Source organism: Rhamphochromis longiceps, linkage group LG5 (genome assembly GCF_057381845.1).
Source record: "Rhamphochromis longiceps isolate RC_006_pf linkage group LG5, R_longiceps_female_GT1.1, whole genome shotgun sequence".
NCBI lineage: Eukaryota > Metazoa > Chordata > Actinopteri > Cichliformes > Cichlidae > Rhamphochromis > Rhamphochromis longiceps.
In genome coordinates this window covers 16,096,121-16,113,680 of record NC_140561.1, presented here as the reverse complement: position 1 = coordinate 16,113,680, position 17,560 = coordinate 16,096,121, and the positions used below count along the sequence as shown (strand labels likewise).

The window sequence follows — 17,560 nt, the reverse complement described above, 5'->3', positions numbered from 1 at the left end:
AGTCAGCGGAAGGTTGTTGGCTTAACTCCTTTGTCCCCGGCGGAGCTGCGTGTCTTTGAAAACACTGCGGAGCATTACATGCAGTCTCCAGCCAGCAACTCTGCAGAGACCACAAAGGATGGAATATCCTTTCCATACTAAATATCAGCTCCAAATCACATGGGAATCTTTTAGTGTGTTAAATTGCAGAACCCACATCAGAGTGTAGCCTCTGTTAAAATGCTTTCCGACCTCAAGGGAAATGCTTTCTATTCCATGCTGATCTACGCTGTTTAAACCTTTTAGACCAGCAGGAATTGTATACCACCTTTACCCCCCCCAGTACCGCAGAGAGACCTGTGTAGGTTACTGTGTGAGCACTTGCTAATGCCTGTGTTTGTAATGGTGGTTTGTGTATTAACCCTTATAGAGTCTTGGGGCAACTGTATACAGTATTTTCCACAGTTGGCCTCCTCTAAAGAAGATACATTAACCTTTTTAGGTCCTGCCTCTTAGGCTTGTACATCTTGGGATTTTGTGTGTGTGTGGTTGTTTGTGTGGAAACGCTACTGAAGACGCATGCACTTCTTTCACATGACTACATGGTTTAAAATGGTTGGCCCTAGTTTTTGTCATATGATGTGTATGAGGAATTATTTTGTTGCTTGTAACCACATCTGCTTGCTCAGGTTGAAAGAATGTCTCGGTTTATTGTGTGCGCATGGGTGCTTATATGTTTGTCTGTCAGTCGCCTTTGTTGTGAGGGATGAAAGTGCCTTCTAGCCATCAGTGGTTACTAAAGAAAGTTGTTTCAGGTAATGGTTGCGTTTGCTTCTAGCTCTCACTTCGTTAAATGCACACACTGCCATACACACAGAAACCCCCATTAAACTGACCCCTTTATTTGTTTCCTTCTACCCTGTGACACGTTAGGGCCAAAAAAATGGGGAGTAAGAAGGGGCAAGCACTTTGTTGTCTCGAGTTGATTGTCCTACCACCTCTCGGAGGACTTGGTCTAAGTGGGCAGATGTGTGATGGACAGAGGGCTGGAGTTGGTGACTTTGTGAGAAATGGAGAGAGAAGGGGTGGATGAAAAGAGAAGGTACAGAAGTAGAAAAGGACAGGGAGGGAATATTGATGTTTGCTAAGTTACTGTAGTGGCTAGGAGGAGACAGAAAAAGAGTGAGAAGGAAGAAAAAGGCAGAATAACGTTTTATTGACTTGTGCCGAGCTGCAGGCAATTTAAGCAGATCAGGAGGGAGTGGGTGTTATCTTTTCTCCTGTGCGGATCAATCAGATGATGTAGTGATAAGACTATGGATTACACCGCCATTTACACGCTCCCTATGTATGTGTATGTGTGTGAATACAGCAACTCACACGTTTGCCGGCTGTGGTTAAGTCGCAGATGCACAAACATTTATTCTCTGTTAATAACAGCATCCAAAGTGGACTTTTTTTGATTGGCGTTGTCAAAGAAAATTGATACTCATACACTAATCATTGCTAAAAATTACTGTCTGAGGTGATAATCAATTTCTACAGCAACGATGCTAACAATGCTGGCTAGGGCTGCACGATATTAGGAAAACCTGCGATGTGCGATAACTGTGATCAATACTGCGATAACGATGTGACTTGCGATAAAATAAATAGCAAAATAAAAACAAAAAATGAATACATAATTTCCGCTTTACTGCAACAGTTTTATTTAATGAAAGCTGCTGTATTAGCAGTGTAACAACAAAGTGCACTTTAACATTGAAACATTGCCCCCATAAAAAAACATTGAGGCTTGAATTCTGAAAGACATCCTTCCTGGTCTCTAGAATTAGTTTTAAATAAACATAACTTAAATTATACTGCAAATTATCTCAATGCAGTTGTTCATCATTTTACCACTCACCAAGTAGTTATGATGCAAGTCAAAACTGGAGAGGAAACTTTACTGTAGTGCTTGCGTAGTTTTCAGCTTGGCTCAGTTCAAACATGACGGTCTTCCGGCATGTTTCATACATTTGTGGAATGGCGACATGGGAAAAGTAGTTTCGTGAGGGGATGGGTATCTCCGGTCCACTTTATGTATCAGACTGGTGAAGCCCTCTCTGCTAACTGTATTTATAGGCATTGTTAAAAAATGTGTAATGGCCTCTGTTATTTCTTTGTAGCGCTTTGACGTTTTCTCATAAGGAGTTCCACTTGAAAAACTCTGATACAGAGACGGCTGTTGGACTGCTGCGCTCTTTGTCTTAACATTAGCAACCTTTGTTTAGCTACCCCTGTCTTTCTGGAACTCTTCAAACAGTTCTCTGTGGTTGTATTGAAGATGATGGTGGAGATTAGTCGTGTTTCCTCTGGTGGTTGCCACGAGTGTTCGGCAAGTTTTGCAGAGTACCTGTGTTTGGAGAACGTCGTCTTTATCAAATCCAAAATACCTCCAAATAAGCGAGGTACTATTTTTTTTTATTTTATTTTTTAGGCACGAGTTCATAGTCAGTAGCGTTCTCGTCATGCGTCTCGCTCTCAACCTTTACAACTCTGACTCGTTGCTGCAGCGTTGTTCGCTCCCCACCTGCGTAGGAGGCGGGCCTCTAATCCATTTGATTGGTTAATGCCGTGAAGGGCTCTATTCGACTGGTCAAATGTGTAAAGGGGTTTCTTTGATTGGTAAATTCTTTAAAGCACGTGTGTAAACATTTTAAGGTACCCAATTATCGCACTTTACGTCGTCTTTTGCGATGGGCCCATCGCGCAGGCTGATATCGCAATGACAATAAATTTTCGATTTATTGTGCAGGCCTAGTGCTGGCTTTGCCTCCTTCAGTGAACACACAACTTCACACATATCTGCTGCAGACAGCCAGGCACACTAGCAGCCTAGTGCTGGCTTTGCCTCCTTCAGTGAACACACAACTTCACACATATCTGCTGCAGACAGCCAGGCACACTAGCAGCTGAAGTAGTTGACGTTCTTGACACTAACAGACACTTAGGAACTTAAAGAAGTGAGTCAGGCTCCAGTTTGAGAAATATTTAAGTTTTAAACAGTTATCATAAATGTTAACCTGGCCAGCACACAGCATACCGTTTAACTCTATTAGCAATAATCCAATAGTAATATTAGCCAACTGTTATCACTGTGGTAGCGGCTAGTGGCCGGGCTCATAACAAGTGATAACCTTTGCTGTGTAGCTCCCATATTAATGTTATCAGTCCTGTACGTCTGGAACTTGACAGTGTAATTATTTTTAACAGGATAACAAGTGTTAAGCTTCTCTTAAAGTTCCACATTGAGGCTGAGAAAAGTCTGAGCTCTTAGATGGTGTCAGCCTATCTTACCAACTTCATCTCATCAGCAGCAAAAACATGGTGACAAGTCACCTGATGCCCAGCACTACTTCAGACAACCTTTTTTTTTTTTTTTTTTTTTTAAACATTTATTTTGCACTAGAGAATTACTTTGATTGGCCGTGACAGTTATTGGTTTGGTTTAATTAATCACTTATTGTTTGGATGTACAACAATGTAGAAAATATAGCTTTCAGTTTCCCAGAGTTTAAGTGGTTTTCAGGCTAGTTTTCATCTGATCAGAAGTTGGGGGGGGGGGGGGGGGGGAAGATGTTGATAGTGATGAAATAAGGAAACATTGGTCACTTTTCTAGCGTGGGAAACTAGAAACAACAGTCACTAAATGTTATCCATCAGATTAATGTATTAATACTTAACCACAGTGATACCTGATTGATATCCTGAAACTGTGTACAAAAATGTGCAAATGAAGTAAAGCATTTATTGGCTGTGGCATTTTAACCCTGCTTCATGGATTATACCCTGACTGTGTTTGTATGTCATGACTGGTTAAAGCATCATATGGGTCAGTGGATTGCCTGGGGTGATAGACCCCTCGTGACACTGGAATGTTCCAGATATTGTCACATAGTCACCATCATTACTGCCGTGTCACCACCATGAACGAACACTGTGGAATAAAAGGGGTTTGCATGGTGGGATTGTGCTTTAAAGACAGCAGTGTGTGAGTGTGAGTGAATAACCTCAATTTCAATAATCAATCAACAATCAAATATGTTGGCCATTCTCACTGAATATGGAAACGTGCAGCAAGTTGACTTTTAGGCAGCTTAGCTGCTTTTACGAATTGTTTTTAAGGGCATTTGAGGAATTCTCAGAATAGGTGCTTCACATGCGGCTTCCATAGTATGAGACCACATTAGTTTAGAATTTAAAAAAGGCATTTCTTTGAATATAAAAGCTAATTTGTAGCATTTTTAGAATGTGTCCTTATATGAATTCATGATTAAACGGAATCTATTTATTGTTTTGAAATGAGATACTTTTCCATTTCTTGTTGTAAATACCACTTTAAAAGCACAACAAATCTAAAGAATTCTCTTGTCAGACAGAAAAACATTCACACAATCACCCCAAACATCACAACCTACATTAATTTGTTTTCTGCTGAACAATCTGCTTTAGATCAGAATAGAATTTTGAGTGCTTTTATTTTGTCTGATTCATTTCGTTGCCTTTCCCTCCTGTCTCTAGCCACTTCAGATCGACGATAACTTCTGTGGTCAGGACTTCAACCAGCCTCTGGGGGGAACCAGCACCATCGAGGGGATTCCTCTCTTCATCGATAAGGATGATGGCATGACTTCAGTGGCAGCGTATGACTACCGTGGCAACACTGTGGCGTTTGTTGGCTCACGCAATGGGAAACTGAAGAAGGTAGGATTGTTGGTGTGTGTGTGTGTGTGTGGTCTTTTTAAAATTTTTGTTTTATTTTTTTCTATCGATGCTGGTATTTCTTTTCCATTTGAACTGGATGGAATATGAAGTTGAAGGGAAATTGTGTGTAAGCCAAAAAGGCATTTAGATTTTTGTCGTTTATTTATTATCCAGTTAAAAGGAAGCAACTTTCTGGCAAATATCTTTTTACTTGTGAATGGTTACCCGCGTTTTGCCCAGTGATGCTTGTCAGTTCATAAGCTGTGTACTGGCGGCCTAATCGTTGTAGATTTGCATAAGGCACTTTGCTGATGCTTTTTTTTATACTAAATGCAGTCATCACCATTTTTCTTGCTGGTGGCTATTTCCAGCAGGACATCCGAGTGTCTCTTTAAAACCTGTTCATTTAACAAGCAATTTAAAGCAAGTCTGCGCCTACTCTTTCATTGATTGTCATGTTTGTCATGTCAGGCATAAAACGTAACTGCTTTGTCCCAATGCCACGTACGGTCTTTTAAGAGCTCACCTTCAATCAATCCAACAGCTATGACTGGTGAATGGCTTTTCTGTTCAGGTCAGCTGTGCAGGGCTGAGGTGGATAGAGCTTTGGACAGGGATAAAGTGGTGATGGATGCATTGGTGGGGAAGAAGAAAATCTAAAGTGCATTTCTTGATGAAACTATTGTCCCTTTCTTTGGGTCAATTTCTTTGTGGATTCAAAGCAAGTTAGGGTTTATGTCATCGCACTTATGCGGCTGTTGCACCCTTTTCTGTAGAGGAATGATTAATGATGTGCGGTCATGTAACAAATGGACAAACCTCTGTGCCTGATTAAACTGATATAGCTGACCTTTTGTGATTGTATGTTAGATATATGTAAAATTTTCCGCAATTATGGTCCTTTTTGTGTAACAGTGTTGTGTTCAATCTCAGCAATTGTTCCTTTGCGTGTGCGCGCGTGTGTGTGTATCCAGACTATGGAGGACAGAGCTCTCGGGGTAAATGGTATCTCATTAGAATTCACCCCATTTCTCTCCACACTGCTCAAGACCTGTCATCCATTCAATATTATGAATGTATAATCAGCCTGTGTGTTTGTGCACTTTTAATACGAGTTTATGTATTCACGCAATGCTTGTGTGTTTGTCACTCACAGTGTGCATAATAATGCATTGCGCTTGCGATGGCATGGGTTCGTGTGTGCACGCATGTGTTTGTGTTTATGAGAGCGCATGAGAAGGCAAACAATACAGTGTCGACTAAGATTCAGTGCCGTGCATTTGTCAAAGTGACACCCATTCACTTAGCTCGGCAACAGTCCCTTTATTTATTTAGCTGTTCTCACATGTCTTTTCTTGTGTGGTGTTATGCACTCTGACTGAGGTATATACGTGTGTTTGGAGCATCACCTGGGGAAGAGACTGCTGCAGTAGGTTTTGAGATAAGTCGTTTTCATGTGTGTGCGCGCCATCATGTGTGTGCGTGTGCGCAACAGCAGAGCCAAGGAGCCCGCGGTTCTTTTGGCTGCCTTGTGTTTCAGTCAAACCCAAAAACAACTAAAATAATCTGGTCTTGGAAAGGATTCAGTTTGCTGTGAAGGAACAATATCTAAAACCTGACGTTGGAGCATGCACAGACATGCACGCGTGCACACACACTCACTCACTCACTCACTCACTCACTCACTCACTCACTCACTCACTCACTCAGACAGCAGCCATAAAGAGGCAGATGAAGAAAAAAAATGGAAAAAGAGCAACTGAATTAATAGTGTGTGATAACAGATTGTTGGGTCCTCTGATTGTGTGCGTCAGTGTTTCTGTAACTGATTTTTATTTGTGTCATTATCCTTTCAGTAAAAGCACCGTCTGTTTCAGGGCGAGTGTTAAAGTTTGTGTGGACGAGTGGGAGTCCATGCAGGCCATGAAGGAATTACTGAGTATGTTCCTGTTCTTACACCTTCCTCAGGAGAGCATTAGTGTTGAATGTTGTTTATATAGCTCTGCCTGAGGGCGATGAAGGGAAAGAGGGGCAGAAATAAGGAGAGTATTGGTTGGCTGGATGAATTTGCCTTAAGGAGACAGCTTGCATGTGTGCTTTTCAGGTGCGTTTTAAGAGACATGGAAAGGTATGATTGGCAAATCCGAAAAACAACAAATCTGGCAGTGACTGTTGCAATAATCTTAAATATAACCAACTAATGTTTGCCAAATGGATCCACATTAATCTCCTGGGAGAGTTTTGAGGTTTAAGGAACATCACTTTACCTTAAATAACTTTTTGTTCACGTCTTTATTGGCTAGACGTGAAGTGCTTTGATAATCTGTTATATCTGCGCTCAGTCTATTTTTAACTAACTATAATGTTCAAGGTTTTCCAGAGCAACAAGACAGTAGCATAAACAACATGTTTTAAGCACTAATGAAGTCCCTCTGTGCTCTGTAGTCTCTCACACACTCGCAGGAGAAGCTTTTACTAATGAGTAATGGTTTGATGGGACACCGACATTAGAGAGAGAGAATCAGGAAGGAAGATGGTAAGATGAAGGAGATATAGGAGGTTAGCGGAAGAAGAAGGGGGAAGGAAGCGATGCAGAGAGGTGATGCCCTCTGATTAACTAATTTCAATGGTCATCTGGATACTGCTGTGGTCAAGGGCACAACTGTTGACCGGCTATCTGTTGCACTTAATTTTTAGGATTAAAAGCTCTGATTCTTTGACGATGTGATTATGTCTGGGTGCTTGGCTCTGCCTGCCATCGGTCCCTGTGTCTTTGTCAGCTTTATTCTAGTTTACATAGTGGACCTTATTCACTCCTCTTTTATGCCTTTCTGTCTGAAGAAGCATTGTAACAAAGCTGCTGTGGTTTGTTTAGCCAACACATTTATAATGATAAAAGTCTGAGTGATTCTCTCAGCCACTTCTGTGCTTTCAGGCCCCGTTGAGCAGTGACAATAAATGGGCATCAACCATGACACACTCACACATACGCTTGCACACATATGCACCATCTCAATAGGTGGTCTGGGGAGATGAGAGAAGAAGGGAGGATTGCACTTGACAATCTAGTACCTATTGTCTGCTTTTGGTGCTGCACACACACGAACACTCAAACGCAGGTTAGGATTCCTCAGCTGCACCCTCCATCAGAGGCCAGCGCGAGCCATCTGCTGTGTATATAGGGCCAGTGTGCCAGGTGGTACGAGCCCCAAGTGCTCGATGTGTCCCCCATTGTGTCCATGCCAGGCTCAGGTGTGTGGGTGCCGTTCAATGACCATTCATCAGTGCATCAATTGAGCTTCCCCGCAGTTTCTGACAGAAGTTAGAAGACAATATAAGACTAGCGTAAACGACCAGCATAAGAATAACATAGTGAATGGGACAAATAAGGCCTTACACTACATGTTACTACATGAAACACATAGGTTTATAGATGTAACAAACTTCAACATAGCATTTTAAAAATCCTTTGAATATGAGAAATCATTTTTTGAAAATCCTCTGACCTGTCCAGGGTGTACCCCACTGCTGAAAAGCAGCTGGCAAAGGTTCCAGCTCCCCTGTGACCCCGAATTGGATATGTGGAAGAAAACTGATGGATATTCAAAGCAGAGAGTGCAGTGGATGATGGTTTGAGAGCATGTCTTGGAGCCAAAAAATAACATGTTTGACCCTACACCTAGTAAGTGTTTTCATTAGCTAATCAGTACAGGATCCGTTGAGGTGTATTTGAAAGCGAACATGACCGAGTATTTGTTCTGTCACCCTGCAGCACATTGTAAAAGCTAAGTGGATGACTGCGTCAGCTAAGCAGCTGCAATCTAAACATTAAGTGGCAGATGGGATTTCACATGTTGTTGCTGTTGTACACACAGCAGACCTCATGAAGCCACAGTTAGGTTTATGAATTACAGATTTTAAGTCTTTGAGTCTCATCTTCAGTTTGAGCTTTGTCTAAAATTACCTCAGCAAATGTTCTAAATAATATTTCTCACTGTCAAATTTTAAGAAAAACTTAACCCACACAAGTAACTGTAACATAAAACTTGCTCCAGCTTTGGTGTTAAAGATTATCCCCAAAAGCGATCTAATGATCTAAAGCTTGCATCTTTATTTTTCTAACCTATTGAAAATAACAAAAAAATGTTTCATCATAGTAAAGATAATACTGCAGAAATGAGGTTTAAGCCGTAACTACACCAGTGAGACAGCATTTCAGGGGTTAATAAGAAGTGACAGTTTGTCATTTGTATGTGTATATTGCTGTGTGAAGTCACTGATGTATTCCACTGGGGCTGCCGGTGTCACCGTCAAGAGACCATGTCATGGCCTAATTGACTGATGATTGTTATTCTACTGGTGCATAATGCTGCCCTGTCCAACTCCCCTGTGTGTGTATGTGTTTGTGTGTGTGAGGCTGTTTTTAGTGCTTTGCATTTAAATTGTTGTTCCAGCCTTCTCTTTGCAGACAGTGCCCAAATAGTAAAAAACAATTATATATAAATAAAATAAATAAAATAAAAACACACATTCTGAAAATAAAGTAGTTGCTTGTCAGGGAGGAATGATGAAATAAACATCTGTCTTTTACTGATTCTCTATTTGTGTCGTCATCTTTTAATTGAGAATGTGCAGAAAATTACAGTCTGAAAATATGGTACATAGACTTTGTTTGTTCGTGTGTGTGTGTGTGTGTGTGTGTGTGTGTGTGTGTGTGAGTGTCTGAGTGAGAGACTTCTGTGGTTTGTGTCATCATTTGGCTCAGCCTCCCAAGCCACGAGTTGTTTGGCCCGGGCATGAGCACAGAGGCCAGCTTTGTGCGGGCTCTTGGTGGCCCTCGGTCATTAGTTCACCCAACTGCATGGGGTCACACAAACGCACGAAGCGGATGAGAAAGCGACGGAGGAAATGGAGATGTAGCTGATTGTGAAAGAGATTTGATATGGCAGAGGCTGTGGAGTTATGATCAAGTTCCCTAGACAAAACGGATAACTTGCACTTTGTATTTAACACCAAGTTTTTCCACCTAATTTAGTTCTCTCCCAGCGTGCCATCAGTCTTCCAATCTAATCATAATGTTCTCATATTAACAGCTAAATGTATCATTTTCTGCTACAATTTGTTCCCTCTGTGCTGTCAGCACAGTAAAATGGTGTTTTCCCAAATAGCCCAGTTGAGCCACAAATGTGTGAGACGAGCCAGGAATATGCCGTAGGACCACTCATTTAGCACGTAACCTCAAATGAATTTTGCCTTTGTTATTCTAACCGTGGCTAATACAGTGCTCAGAGGACCACAGATGGTGATTTTATTGTTGTTTTTTGTTTTTTGGGGAGTGAAACTTGAACTATATGCATATTATTAAAGTAATGTAATGACCATTATAAGGTCTTACTTATACCGACGCAGGCAGTGGACAATGAAATATGTTTGACAATCTAAATCTCCAAGCTTAAGCTAATGTGTCTGTGTTTGTGTGATTGTCGCTCAAGCAAATGGATATCAGTTGTCTCTGTTCATTGCCTGCCTGAGTCTTTCTCTCATATGTAGGTTATCCTTGCATATGACTATATTCATCCTACAATAGCATTCTGCATCTCTCCGTGAATGCACTCTCGCACACGTCTGCACACACTCGAGCCTTTGGAGGGTGTCATTGTAGATTCACACTGTGAATATACAGGGTTTGTTCACTTCTGCTATCTCTGCTTTTGCTCATTGTATGAGCAGCAACCATATAGATTGTTGGATAATATAAGCTCTAACAATGTCTAAAACTCATCCATAACCCTCAACTCTGACTAGTGTAACAAGCACAGTGAGTAACAGGATCATCCACTGCTTCCTCACTTTGCCTCTTTGCTTCTGTTCTCTGCCTCGTTTTCTCTGTTTCATCTGCTGCTCACATATTCTCTTTCTATCTCCTTCTGTGATCAAAGATTCCCCTCCCTGATAATAGCTGAGCGTTTGTATGTGTTGAGATGAAATGGCAGTGATCGCTATTTCTCTCTAATCATTTTCTCTCATTAAAGTGAGGAGTGTGCGCATATGCACTCCGAATGCAAATAAATATATGTACAAGTGTACATGTATACAGGAAGTTTGCATGTATAAAGTTTGCGTATGCCCACGCACACACATACATGCTCTTTCCCACTCCAGAAAATAGGTTGTAGCACTTAGATTGTAAGGGTAGACAGTAATGAGGGGTCTTCTTAAAAGATTTAATGCCATACCATCCTTTACACATGCATGATTCCATCCAGTCTCATTAAACCAGGGGTCTAATTCTGCACCTTTTTCCTGCAAGTGCTTCATATGCCATAACGAGCCATATTTCCTACCTTCCTAACAAGCTATGGTGACATTAAGAGGCGATATGACTTGATAGTTCACTCTCAAAACCTTAACAAATGTGTCTTAATCTTGGCACCAATCTAGTCCTTTAACCAAAGCTACAATAAATGTTTAAAGCTAATCATTTTTAAAGAGCAAGATAAGTTACAGTGGGCTTCTGTGTAGGCTAATGCCACAAATGAGAACGGTTCAGTCCTTGATAATCTCGAGCGCTAATGCATTTTAGCTCAGTTCAACTGTGTGTGACTGCACTGCACAGCACTCATTCACTACCTCTGCGTTCTCTCCACAATTCACTACTACCAGGGGTTAATGAGCCAAAGTGGGGAGTAGATGAGAGTGGGGAAAAGCCAAGAGAAAGGGATACAGAATGAAAAGAGAGAGCAAGGGAGATGAATTATAAATGCACCACACTAGAATCCATTTTTAAGGGAAGATTAGAAGAGTCTGGATGCAAGCTGGGATGCTCACATGATCCAAGTGAGGACGAGGCCAGCCTGTTTCTAGGTCATCTCCATTAGGCATCTCGGGGTGGAACATCAAAGAGTCCCTGCTCTCCATATGATATGTGTGTGTGAAAGTTACATGCACTTTTTAAAATTGCACTCAGTTTTACTGTACAATAGTGAAAATCACAATATACTGTTGATGCGCTTAGTGTATTTTTTCCAGCAAATAATGATTTTCTTTAAGGCATCAGTTCCATAGAATTATAGCAGAGCTCTGTCTATGGCAGCTGATACAGCCAAGAGCACACCTGGTGGATGGCACAATGCCAGGACTCATGGTGTCATTATTTCTGACAGGTCACACACGCGCACGCACACACACACACACACACACGCACTAGAGGGAATATCATAGCTCATACTGAAAGGTAAAATGAGCCCATTCATGCAGGTATATACCAACTTGGAAACACACTGGGACAGCACAGTGTCCGGAGGTTTGGTCATGAGTGACACAGCAGGCAAAGATTACCTTTGGAGGCTATATCTCTCATACAGTCACAGTCACACAGTGTCTCATACGCTCATTCCTTTCCAATTAAACTCAGCAGCTCACAGTATGTATGTTCCTGGTTTTAAAAGAGACTGTCTTCAACTCGCTACACAGCTCACCACAAGCCCATTACAGCCACATGTGGAAGCTTAACCTCTTAGCCATTAAATGGAAGAAATCAGCAATTGTTTACGGACGGATACCCTGACACAGAAGTAGGACACATAATGGAAGCAGGCACAGCACTTTGATGCTTCTCTGAGAAAAAAATAATAATAATAATAAAAAAGATAATACAAGGATTCTTTTCCATCTCCATTACACCAAATGATGAGTGTAAATATGTGAATTACTATCAAATTGGCTAATCTACTGTGAAGAATGCAAACGGCACTGCCGTGCACACACTCGCACACTCGTGCACGCAGCCTCCTATGGGAAACAACTGTAGCAGGCTTATCAGATTACACGTTGCAAAGCTAATAGATTCTTAATAGATTGTTTTTGATTAGTTCCTGTGGTTTAGTGACGTTAAGATGATTAACATTTGTGAGTAGGGAAACAAACACACATTTGCATTCACACTCACCTGCGTATATTTGCATACAGTGTTGTATGAGGTGACTGCATATTCTGTTACTGTAATTTGTGAATGTCTTTTTCTGAAGTGTGTGACATCAAATGGACGTTGTAGGCTTTAGTAGCACTTCAAGGCCATGAAATTCAGACTGGGTCTCTCTGTGTTTTTTTTGTTTTTTTTTAAAATGCACACACTTCAAAATACTTTTGAGATACACGAACAAAAACAAGTCCAAATACAACAGCTCCCTGCGTTTATCCTTCTCACACAGCATGATGGCATCTCCCGCTGTCTAACTAATTACCCCTCTGTCCTGTGCCCCCCCCAGGGGTAATAGCTTGAGCCTGAAACCTTGTCACAGTGTTAGCTGGCTTTGTATCTTGCCCCAAGCCTGCCTGCTTTCAGACCACTCGCCTCATGACCACTTCTGGCCATACTGCACTCACCCTGTGGGTAATCCTGTTAGCGTAAGAGTATGTGATAGCCAAGCGGAAAGCCAATTCCCCACACTGGTCTTATGCCCTCTGCCCAGTCTCTTAGAGTAACAGCTGGCTAAAGTGAACTTATTTCAGTTTCAGGACCAACTCTTGTTCCACTTTATCTAGGGTCTTCTTATTAGTATTACTGGAGCTAGAAAAAAAGCCCTGTTACTGGTGTAGCTGACCTTGTGACTTAACATTTCCGCCAGCTAAGTCTTTAAAAATGGTGAGGCACTTTATGTCCTTATATTCCCCATTTTAATCCCATATCCAAATTATGCAATTGTCTCCTTTTGGTAATTTATCTATCCATTTATTAAATTCAAATGTTTCAACCTGATTAATTAGTCTCTTTTCCATGTTTCTCTTGTTCCTCTTGCACTTCTTGTCCTTTCCATTTAGTCCTTCTGTTCTCTGTCTTTGCTTCACTCACACTATCGGTCTTTCTCCGTCTCACTTTTCTCCATGGAATTGGTCATTAGCTGACTGACTGAGCTGATTGCATCTATTCCCAAGGCTAGCATTTGTTTGTGCATCTTGTTTTTGTTTTTTTTTCTTTTAATTTTGTTCACTCCCCCCTCTTTCACTCTCTCCCTTGCTCCCCACCCACTCTCCCCCAGCAGTCATTCTTTTTCTCCTCCCAACTTATCTCACTTCATCTACCTTCTTTACACCCCCTGCCGCCCTCCTTTCTTGCACAATTCCATCTATCCCCTTTCTTGCTAAAATGGTCTTAGACACAAAGACTGGTTTGGGTTGCTGAATTAGCATACCAATGCACACAGACACTCCCAACAGTCGTCTCTATATCTTCTCTATAACATTAATTGCACAGTGTCATTCTAAATTGGCTAACACCAATTAAGCCCTCGCTATTATATTTAATTGGTCATTTAGCGTGGCTATGGTTTGAATGCTGTCTCCCTGGGAATGGTATAGCTGGCCTCCAGCAGCCCATGTGGCCGTTTTAAAGACTGTTTCCCCCTCCCTGTGGATTTTACAATGGCCTGGCCAGCAACTGCACTGCCAAGAGCCAAGATGGAGGTGTGTGCATGTTGTGTTCTTTGGAGGGGGAGTAACAAATGGTATGGAGAGGGAGAGAGATTTTGTTCTGTCTGCCACCTCACGCCCTCCAACCACCCTCACATCCCTCTCCTACTATGCTCCTCCATCCATGTGTTGCTGTTGGATTAGGCTAATTAAAGTACCGCAAGCGGGGTCCTCAGAGAGCAAACACACACACACACACACACACACACACACACACACACACACACACACACACACACACACACACACACACACACAGTACACATTCAGTCTTTAATGAAGGCAGGCACAGATGCACACACAATTGGAAAAACAGGAAGGAACCATGAGCATAAGCCCCCATATGTACAAAGACATGCATCACACTCTGAAAGTACTCTAGCAACAGAGGTTCGTAGGAAAAAGCATTGTGTAAATATTTAATGGGCAGTTTTCTTGCCTTTTTCTACTGTAAATGAGCGAAAGATCACGTGGACCATAGACTGTATGTAAAACATGATTGTAGCTCCCCAGTCTGCCAAATAGGAACTATTAAAGCTACTTCATGATTTGACAGCTGAGTTTCTCAGGCAGATTCATCCCTTGCCTGTAACATCTAGATTGACCACAACAACAGGGCAACCGCTGAAATGCTGCACTTCACTAACCACTTGGGCATAGCCACCATGACAACACCATCTTTTATATAAAGTTTATGGTTTAAAGTAGTTATCTTTGAGTTCCTATATAGACTCAATTGTTTGTCATCAGTAAAGAGCTGAGCTTCAGTCTGTGCAAACCCATCCTAAATGGATCATCAGGAGTCCGTATCCACTTCTAGCTATAGCCAGAGGACTCCCAGCTATGCAGTAATATCCATAGGAGCCATGTGCGGTCTTATTTATGGGTCACTGGCAGTGAACCAGTGGCCCAGAAATAACACCACAACCTCTCACTTTAACCTTGCTGTGTGTCTGCATGTGTGTGCTTTAAAGGAATGGTTGACAGTTTTTGCCGTGTGGCACTGAAGAGTGTTTTCCTGTCTGTAGATCTTCTCTGCTTTCCTGTGTATATGTGGGTGCTGGTGTTTGTCTCAAAACGTTTGCATGTCACGGTATGCACTGATCTTTGAATGTCAATGAAAAATTTGTTCTCAAGATAAAAAAGAAGCGGGGGGAGAGAGAGAGAGAAAAGTACAGAAAGGTAGTCTTGTCACTGAGAAAGTGAGAAAGAACGAACACTTGGTAGGAATCCCTTCCGGATGTTTCTACTTTCAGGATATTGACTGTGTCTCTGGAAAACCGCCTGCTTCCAGGGAAACCTATTGGATTACTGATAACCTTGGAATTGATATGGCCAGTACACGGGGTGTTTAAGAGAGGGAAGGGACAGAGATTGTGGGTACACAGACTTCTTTGGTTAGCTATATTCTCTTTAACTGCTCTTTTGCAGTTAAATCAGTGATGGACTAATACACGTGTACTGTGTTGTTTAGCTTTCCATGCTCCTTAGTTGATATTTATCCTGCTTTGCAGTGGCAGGCTATGGCTTTCGTGGTCCCACGAGAGCCCCGTTTTATTGTGGTTGCTCGTTTTCCTTTTGTTTGCTTTGTTCATTTGTCTCTTTTAATTCTATTTTTTTTTTCTTATACTTTTTCAACATGTTCAAAATAAAGATTCAATCAATCAATCAATTATCGTACAGAAGATATCAGAGCATTTTGAGCATACAACAATAAGCACAGTCACACAAGTGCACACCCAATAATAAGGCTCCAATAACATAGAGGTCTTTACTCCAACTTGTCTCCAAATCCCTCAGCGCTGGGCCTGCTCCTCGGTTGCCATGGCAACAGTAGTCAGGGCAGCCACGGTTGGCAATAGTGAGGAAGAAGAACGATGAGAGAGAGAGAGAGAGAGAGAGAGAGAGTCACAGGGAGCATTGATGTTTGTGATTCAGCCATGGGATTTCAACGCAGCCACAACACTGAAACTGGGTTGCTGCAATGTTGCTGAATGTTAGTTCCGCACCACAACAGTGGGAATGCAGTTTCAGCTGGGGTTGGAAATAAGTGGGCTTGTAGGTCATGTTTACCCCTGTGTGCATTTGTGTGTGTAAGGAGAGAGAGAGGGATGTGCGAGGGAGAAATAAAATTGCAGAGGCAACACACACACACACACACACACACACACACACACACACACACACACACACACACACACACACTAACTCCTTCTGCACGTTCAGTCTGGCTTCAGGTGTGTGTGTATGTGTTCATTCATGCACTACACAGTGGCTGTGGACAGGATTCATTCTACACTTCATTGCTTTGATAGTGCATCTGCTTACAACTACAAGGTTTTTCTTTTTTATTATTATTTTTAAAATTTTGCTGTAAAAATAAATCTTACACAAAGTTCTTTTAACATCTGTTAAAAGCTTGCCAGTAACTCATTTGACTTTTAGTATAATGCCATCCAGTTGAAAAACAATTTCCAGAAAGAAAAAACAACAACGAGCTATTGTTGTTGGGGAAATCTCTCCTCTGTACATGTACAGTGGAGAACAGCATAGCACAGAGTGGATGCACAGCAAACAGGCAGTTAGTGTCAGAGCTCCGATGGAAAATCCATAGTTTCATTACACTCCTAGTGGTATTAATGTGGCCAGGAGGCGACCAAAGCTCTATCATGGGCCCTAGGGGAGCCAAAATGGCTGCATTTAGTAATGCAGTGGAGTGAAGAGGAGGCAAGAGGGTCAAGACTGCCGGTGGGAATAAAGTGTGTTGGAAAGACAGAGAGAAGCCAGATAAAGTTCATGTGCAGTAACGGGCACAGCTGCAATTGTACCCTACTCACCTTTGGAAATTTCTGCAATGCTGTGCATGTGTGTGTGAAGGAAGCTCACAGTATGATTTGACATCAATGCTGTAGGTTACAATATGTTTATTACACAGATCCTTCACCGACTGTCACACTAAGGTTGACATACACATTTCTTTGTATACCTTGTTGTTTAAAAGGCAACTGTGTTTTGTTGTAGAATAGTACTTAGGGATATTTTGTAATTAAACTTTAAACGGTACCCAGACACACAACAACATTAATGGTGTATTACCATCCCACTTGGCTTGGTATGGCTGTTAACTGGCTCAGACTTCCTGCTCCTTTAATCACTGCCTAACACGAATGAGATCGCACCAGATGCAAGTGAATTCTCAGACTACACCCATTATTATACTTCGTATTTAATAAGGGAAGTTATAAATACACCAAAATTGAGTTGTGTGATAGGGCCTGTCAGTGGTAAAGGGGCCATGGACCTGTTGGGCCCACTGCTTTCATCACCCTTTATTTAGACCTTTATTCTAATCCCAACTCGGTGTTAC

The 17,560-nt window shown here is 41.7% G+C and overlaps 1 protein-coding gene across 4 annotated transcripts in view; it reads left to right on the top strand.

The window, feature by feature from the left end:
- Window positions 1-17,560, top strand: part of plxna1b (plexin A1b) — a 188,170-nt gene that overhangs the window by 48,141 nt on the left and 122,469 nt on the right. For all 4 annotated transcript variants that reach the window (XM_085406125.1, XM_085406123.1, XM_085406124.1 and 1 more), the window contains exon 3: window positions 4,543-4,725. In XM_085406125.1, coding sequence (XP_085262251.1) covers window positions 4,543-4,725 — 183 coding nt within the window. The remainder of the gene's footprint in view (window positions 1-4,542; window positions 4,726-17,560) is intronic.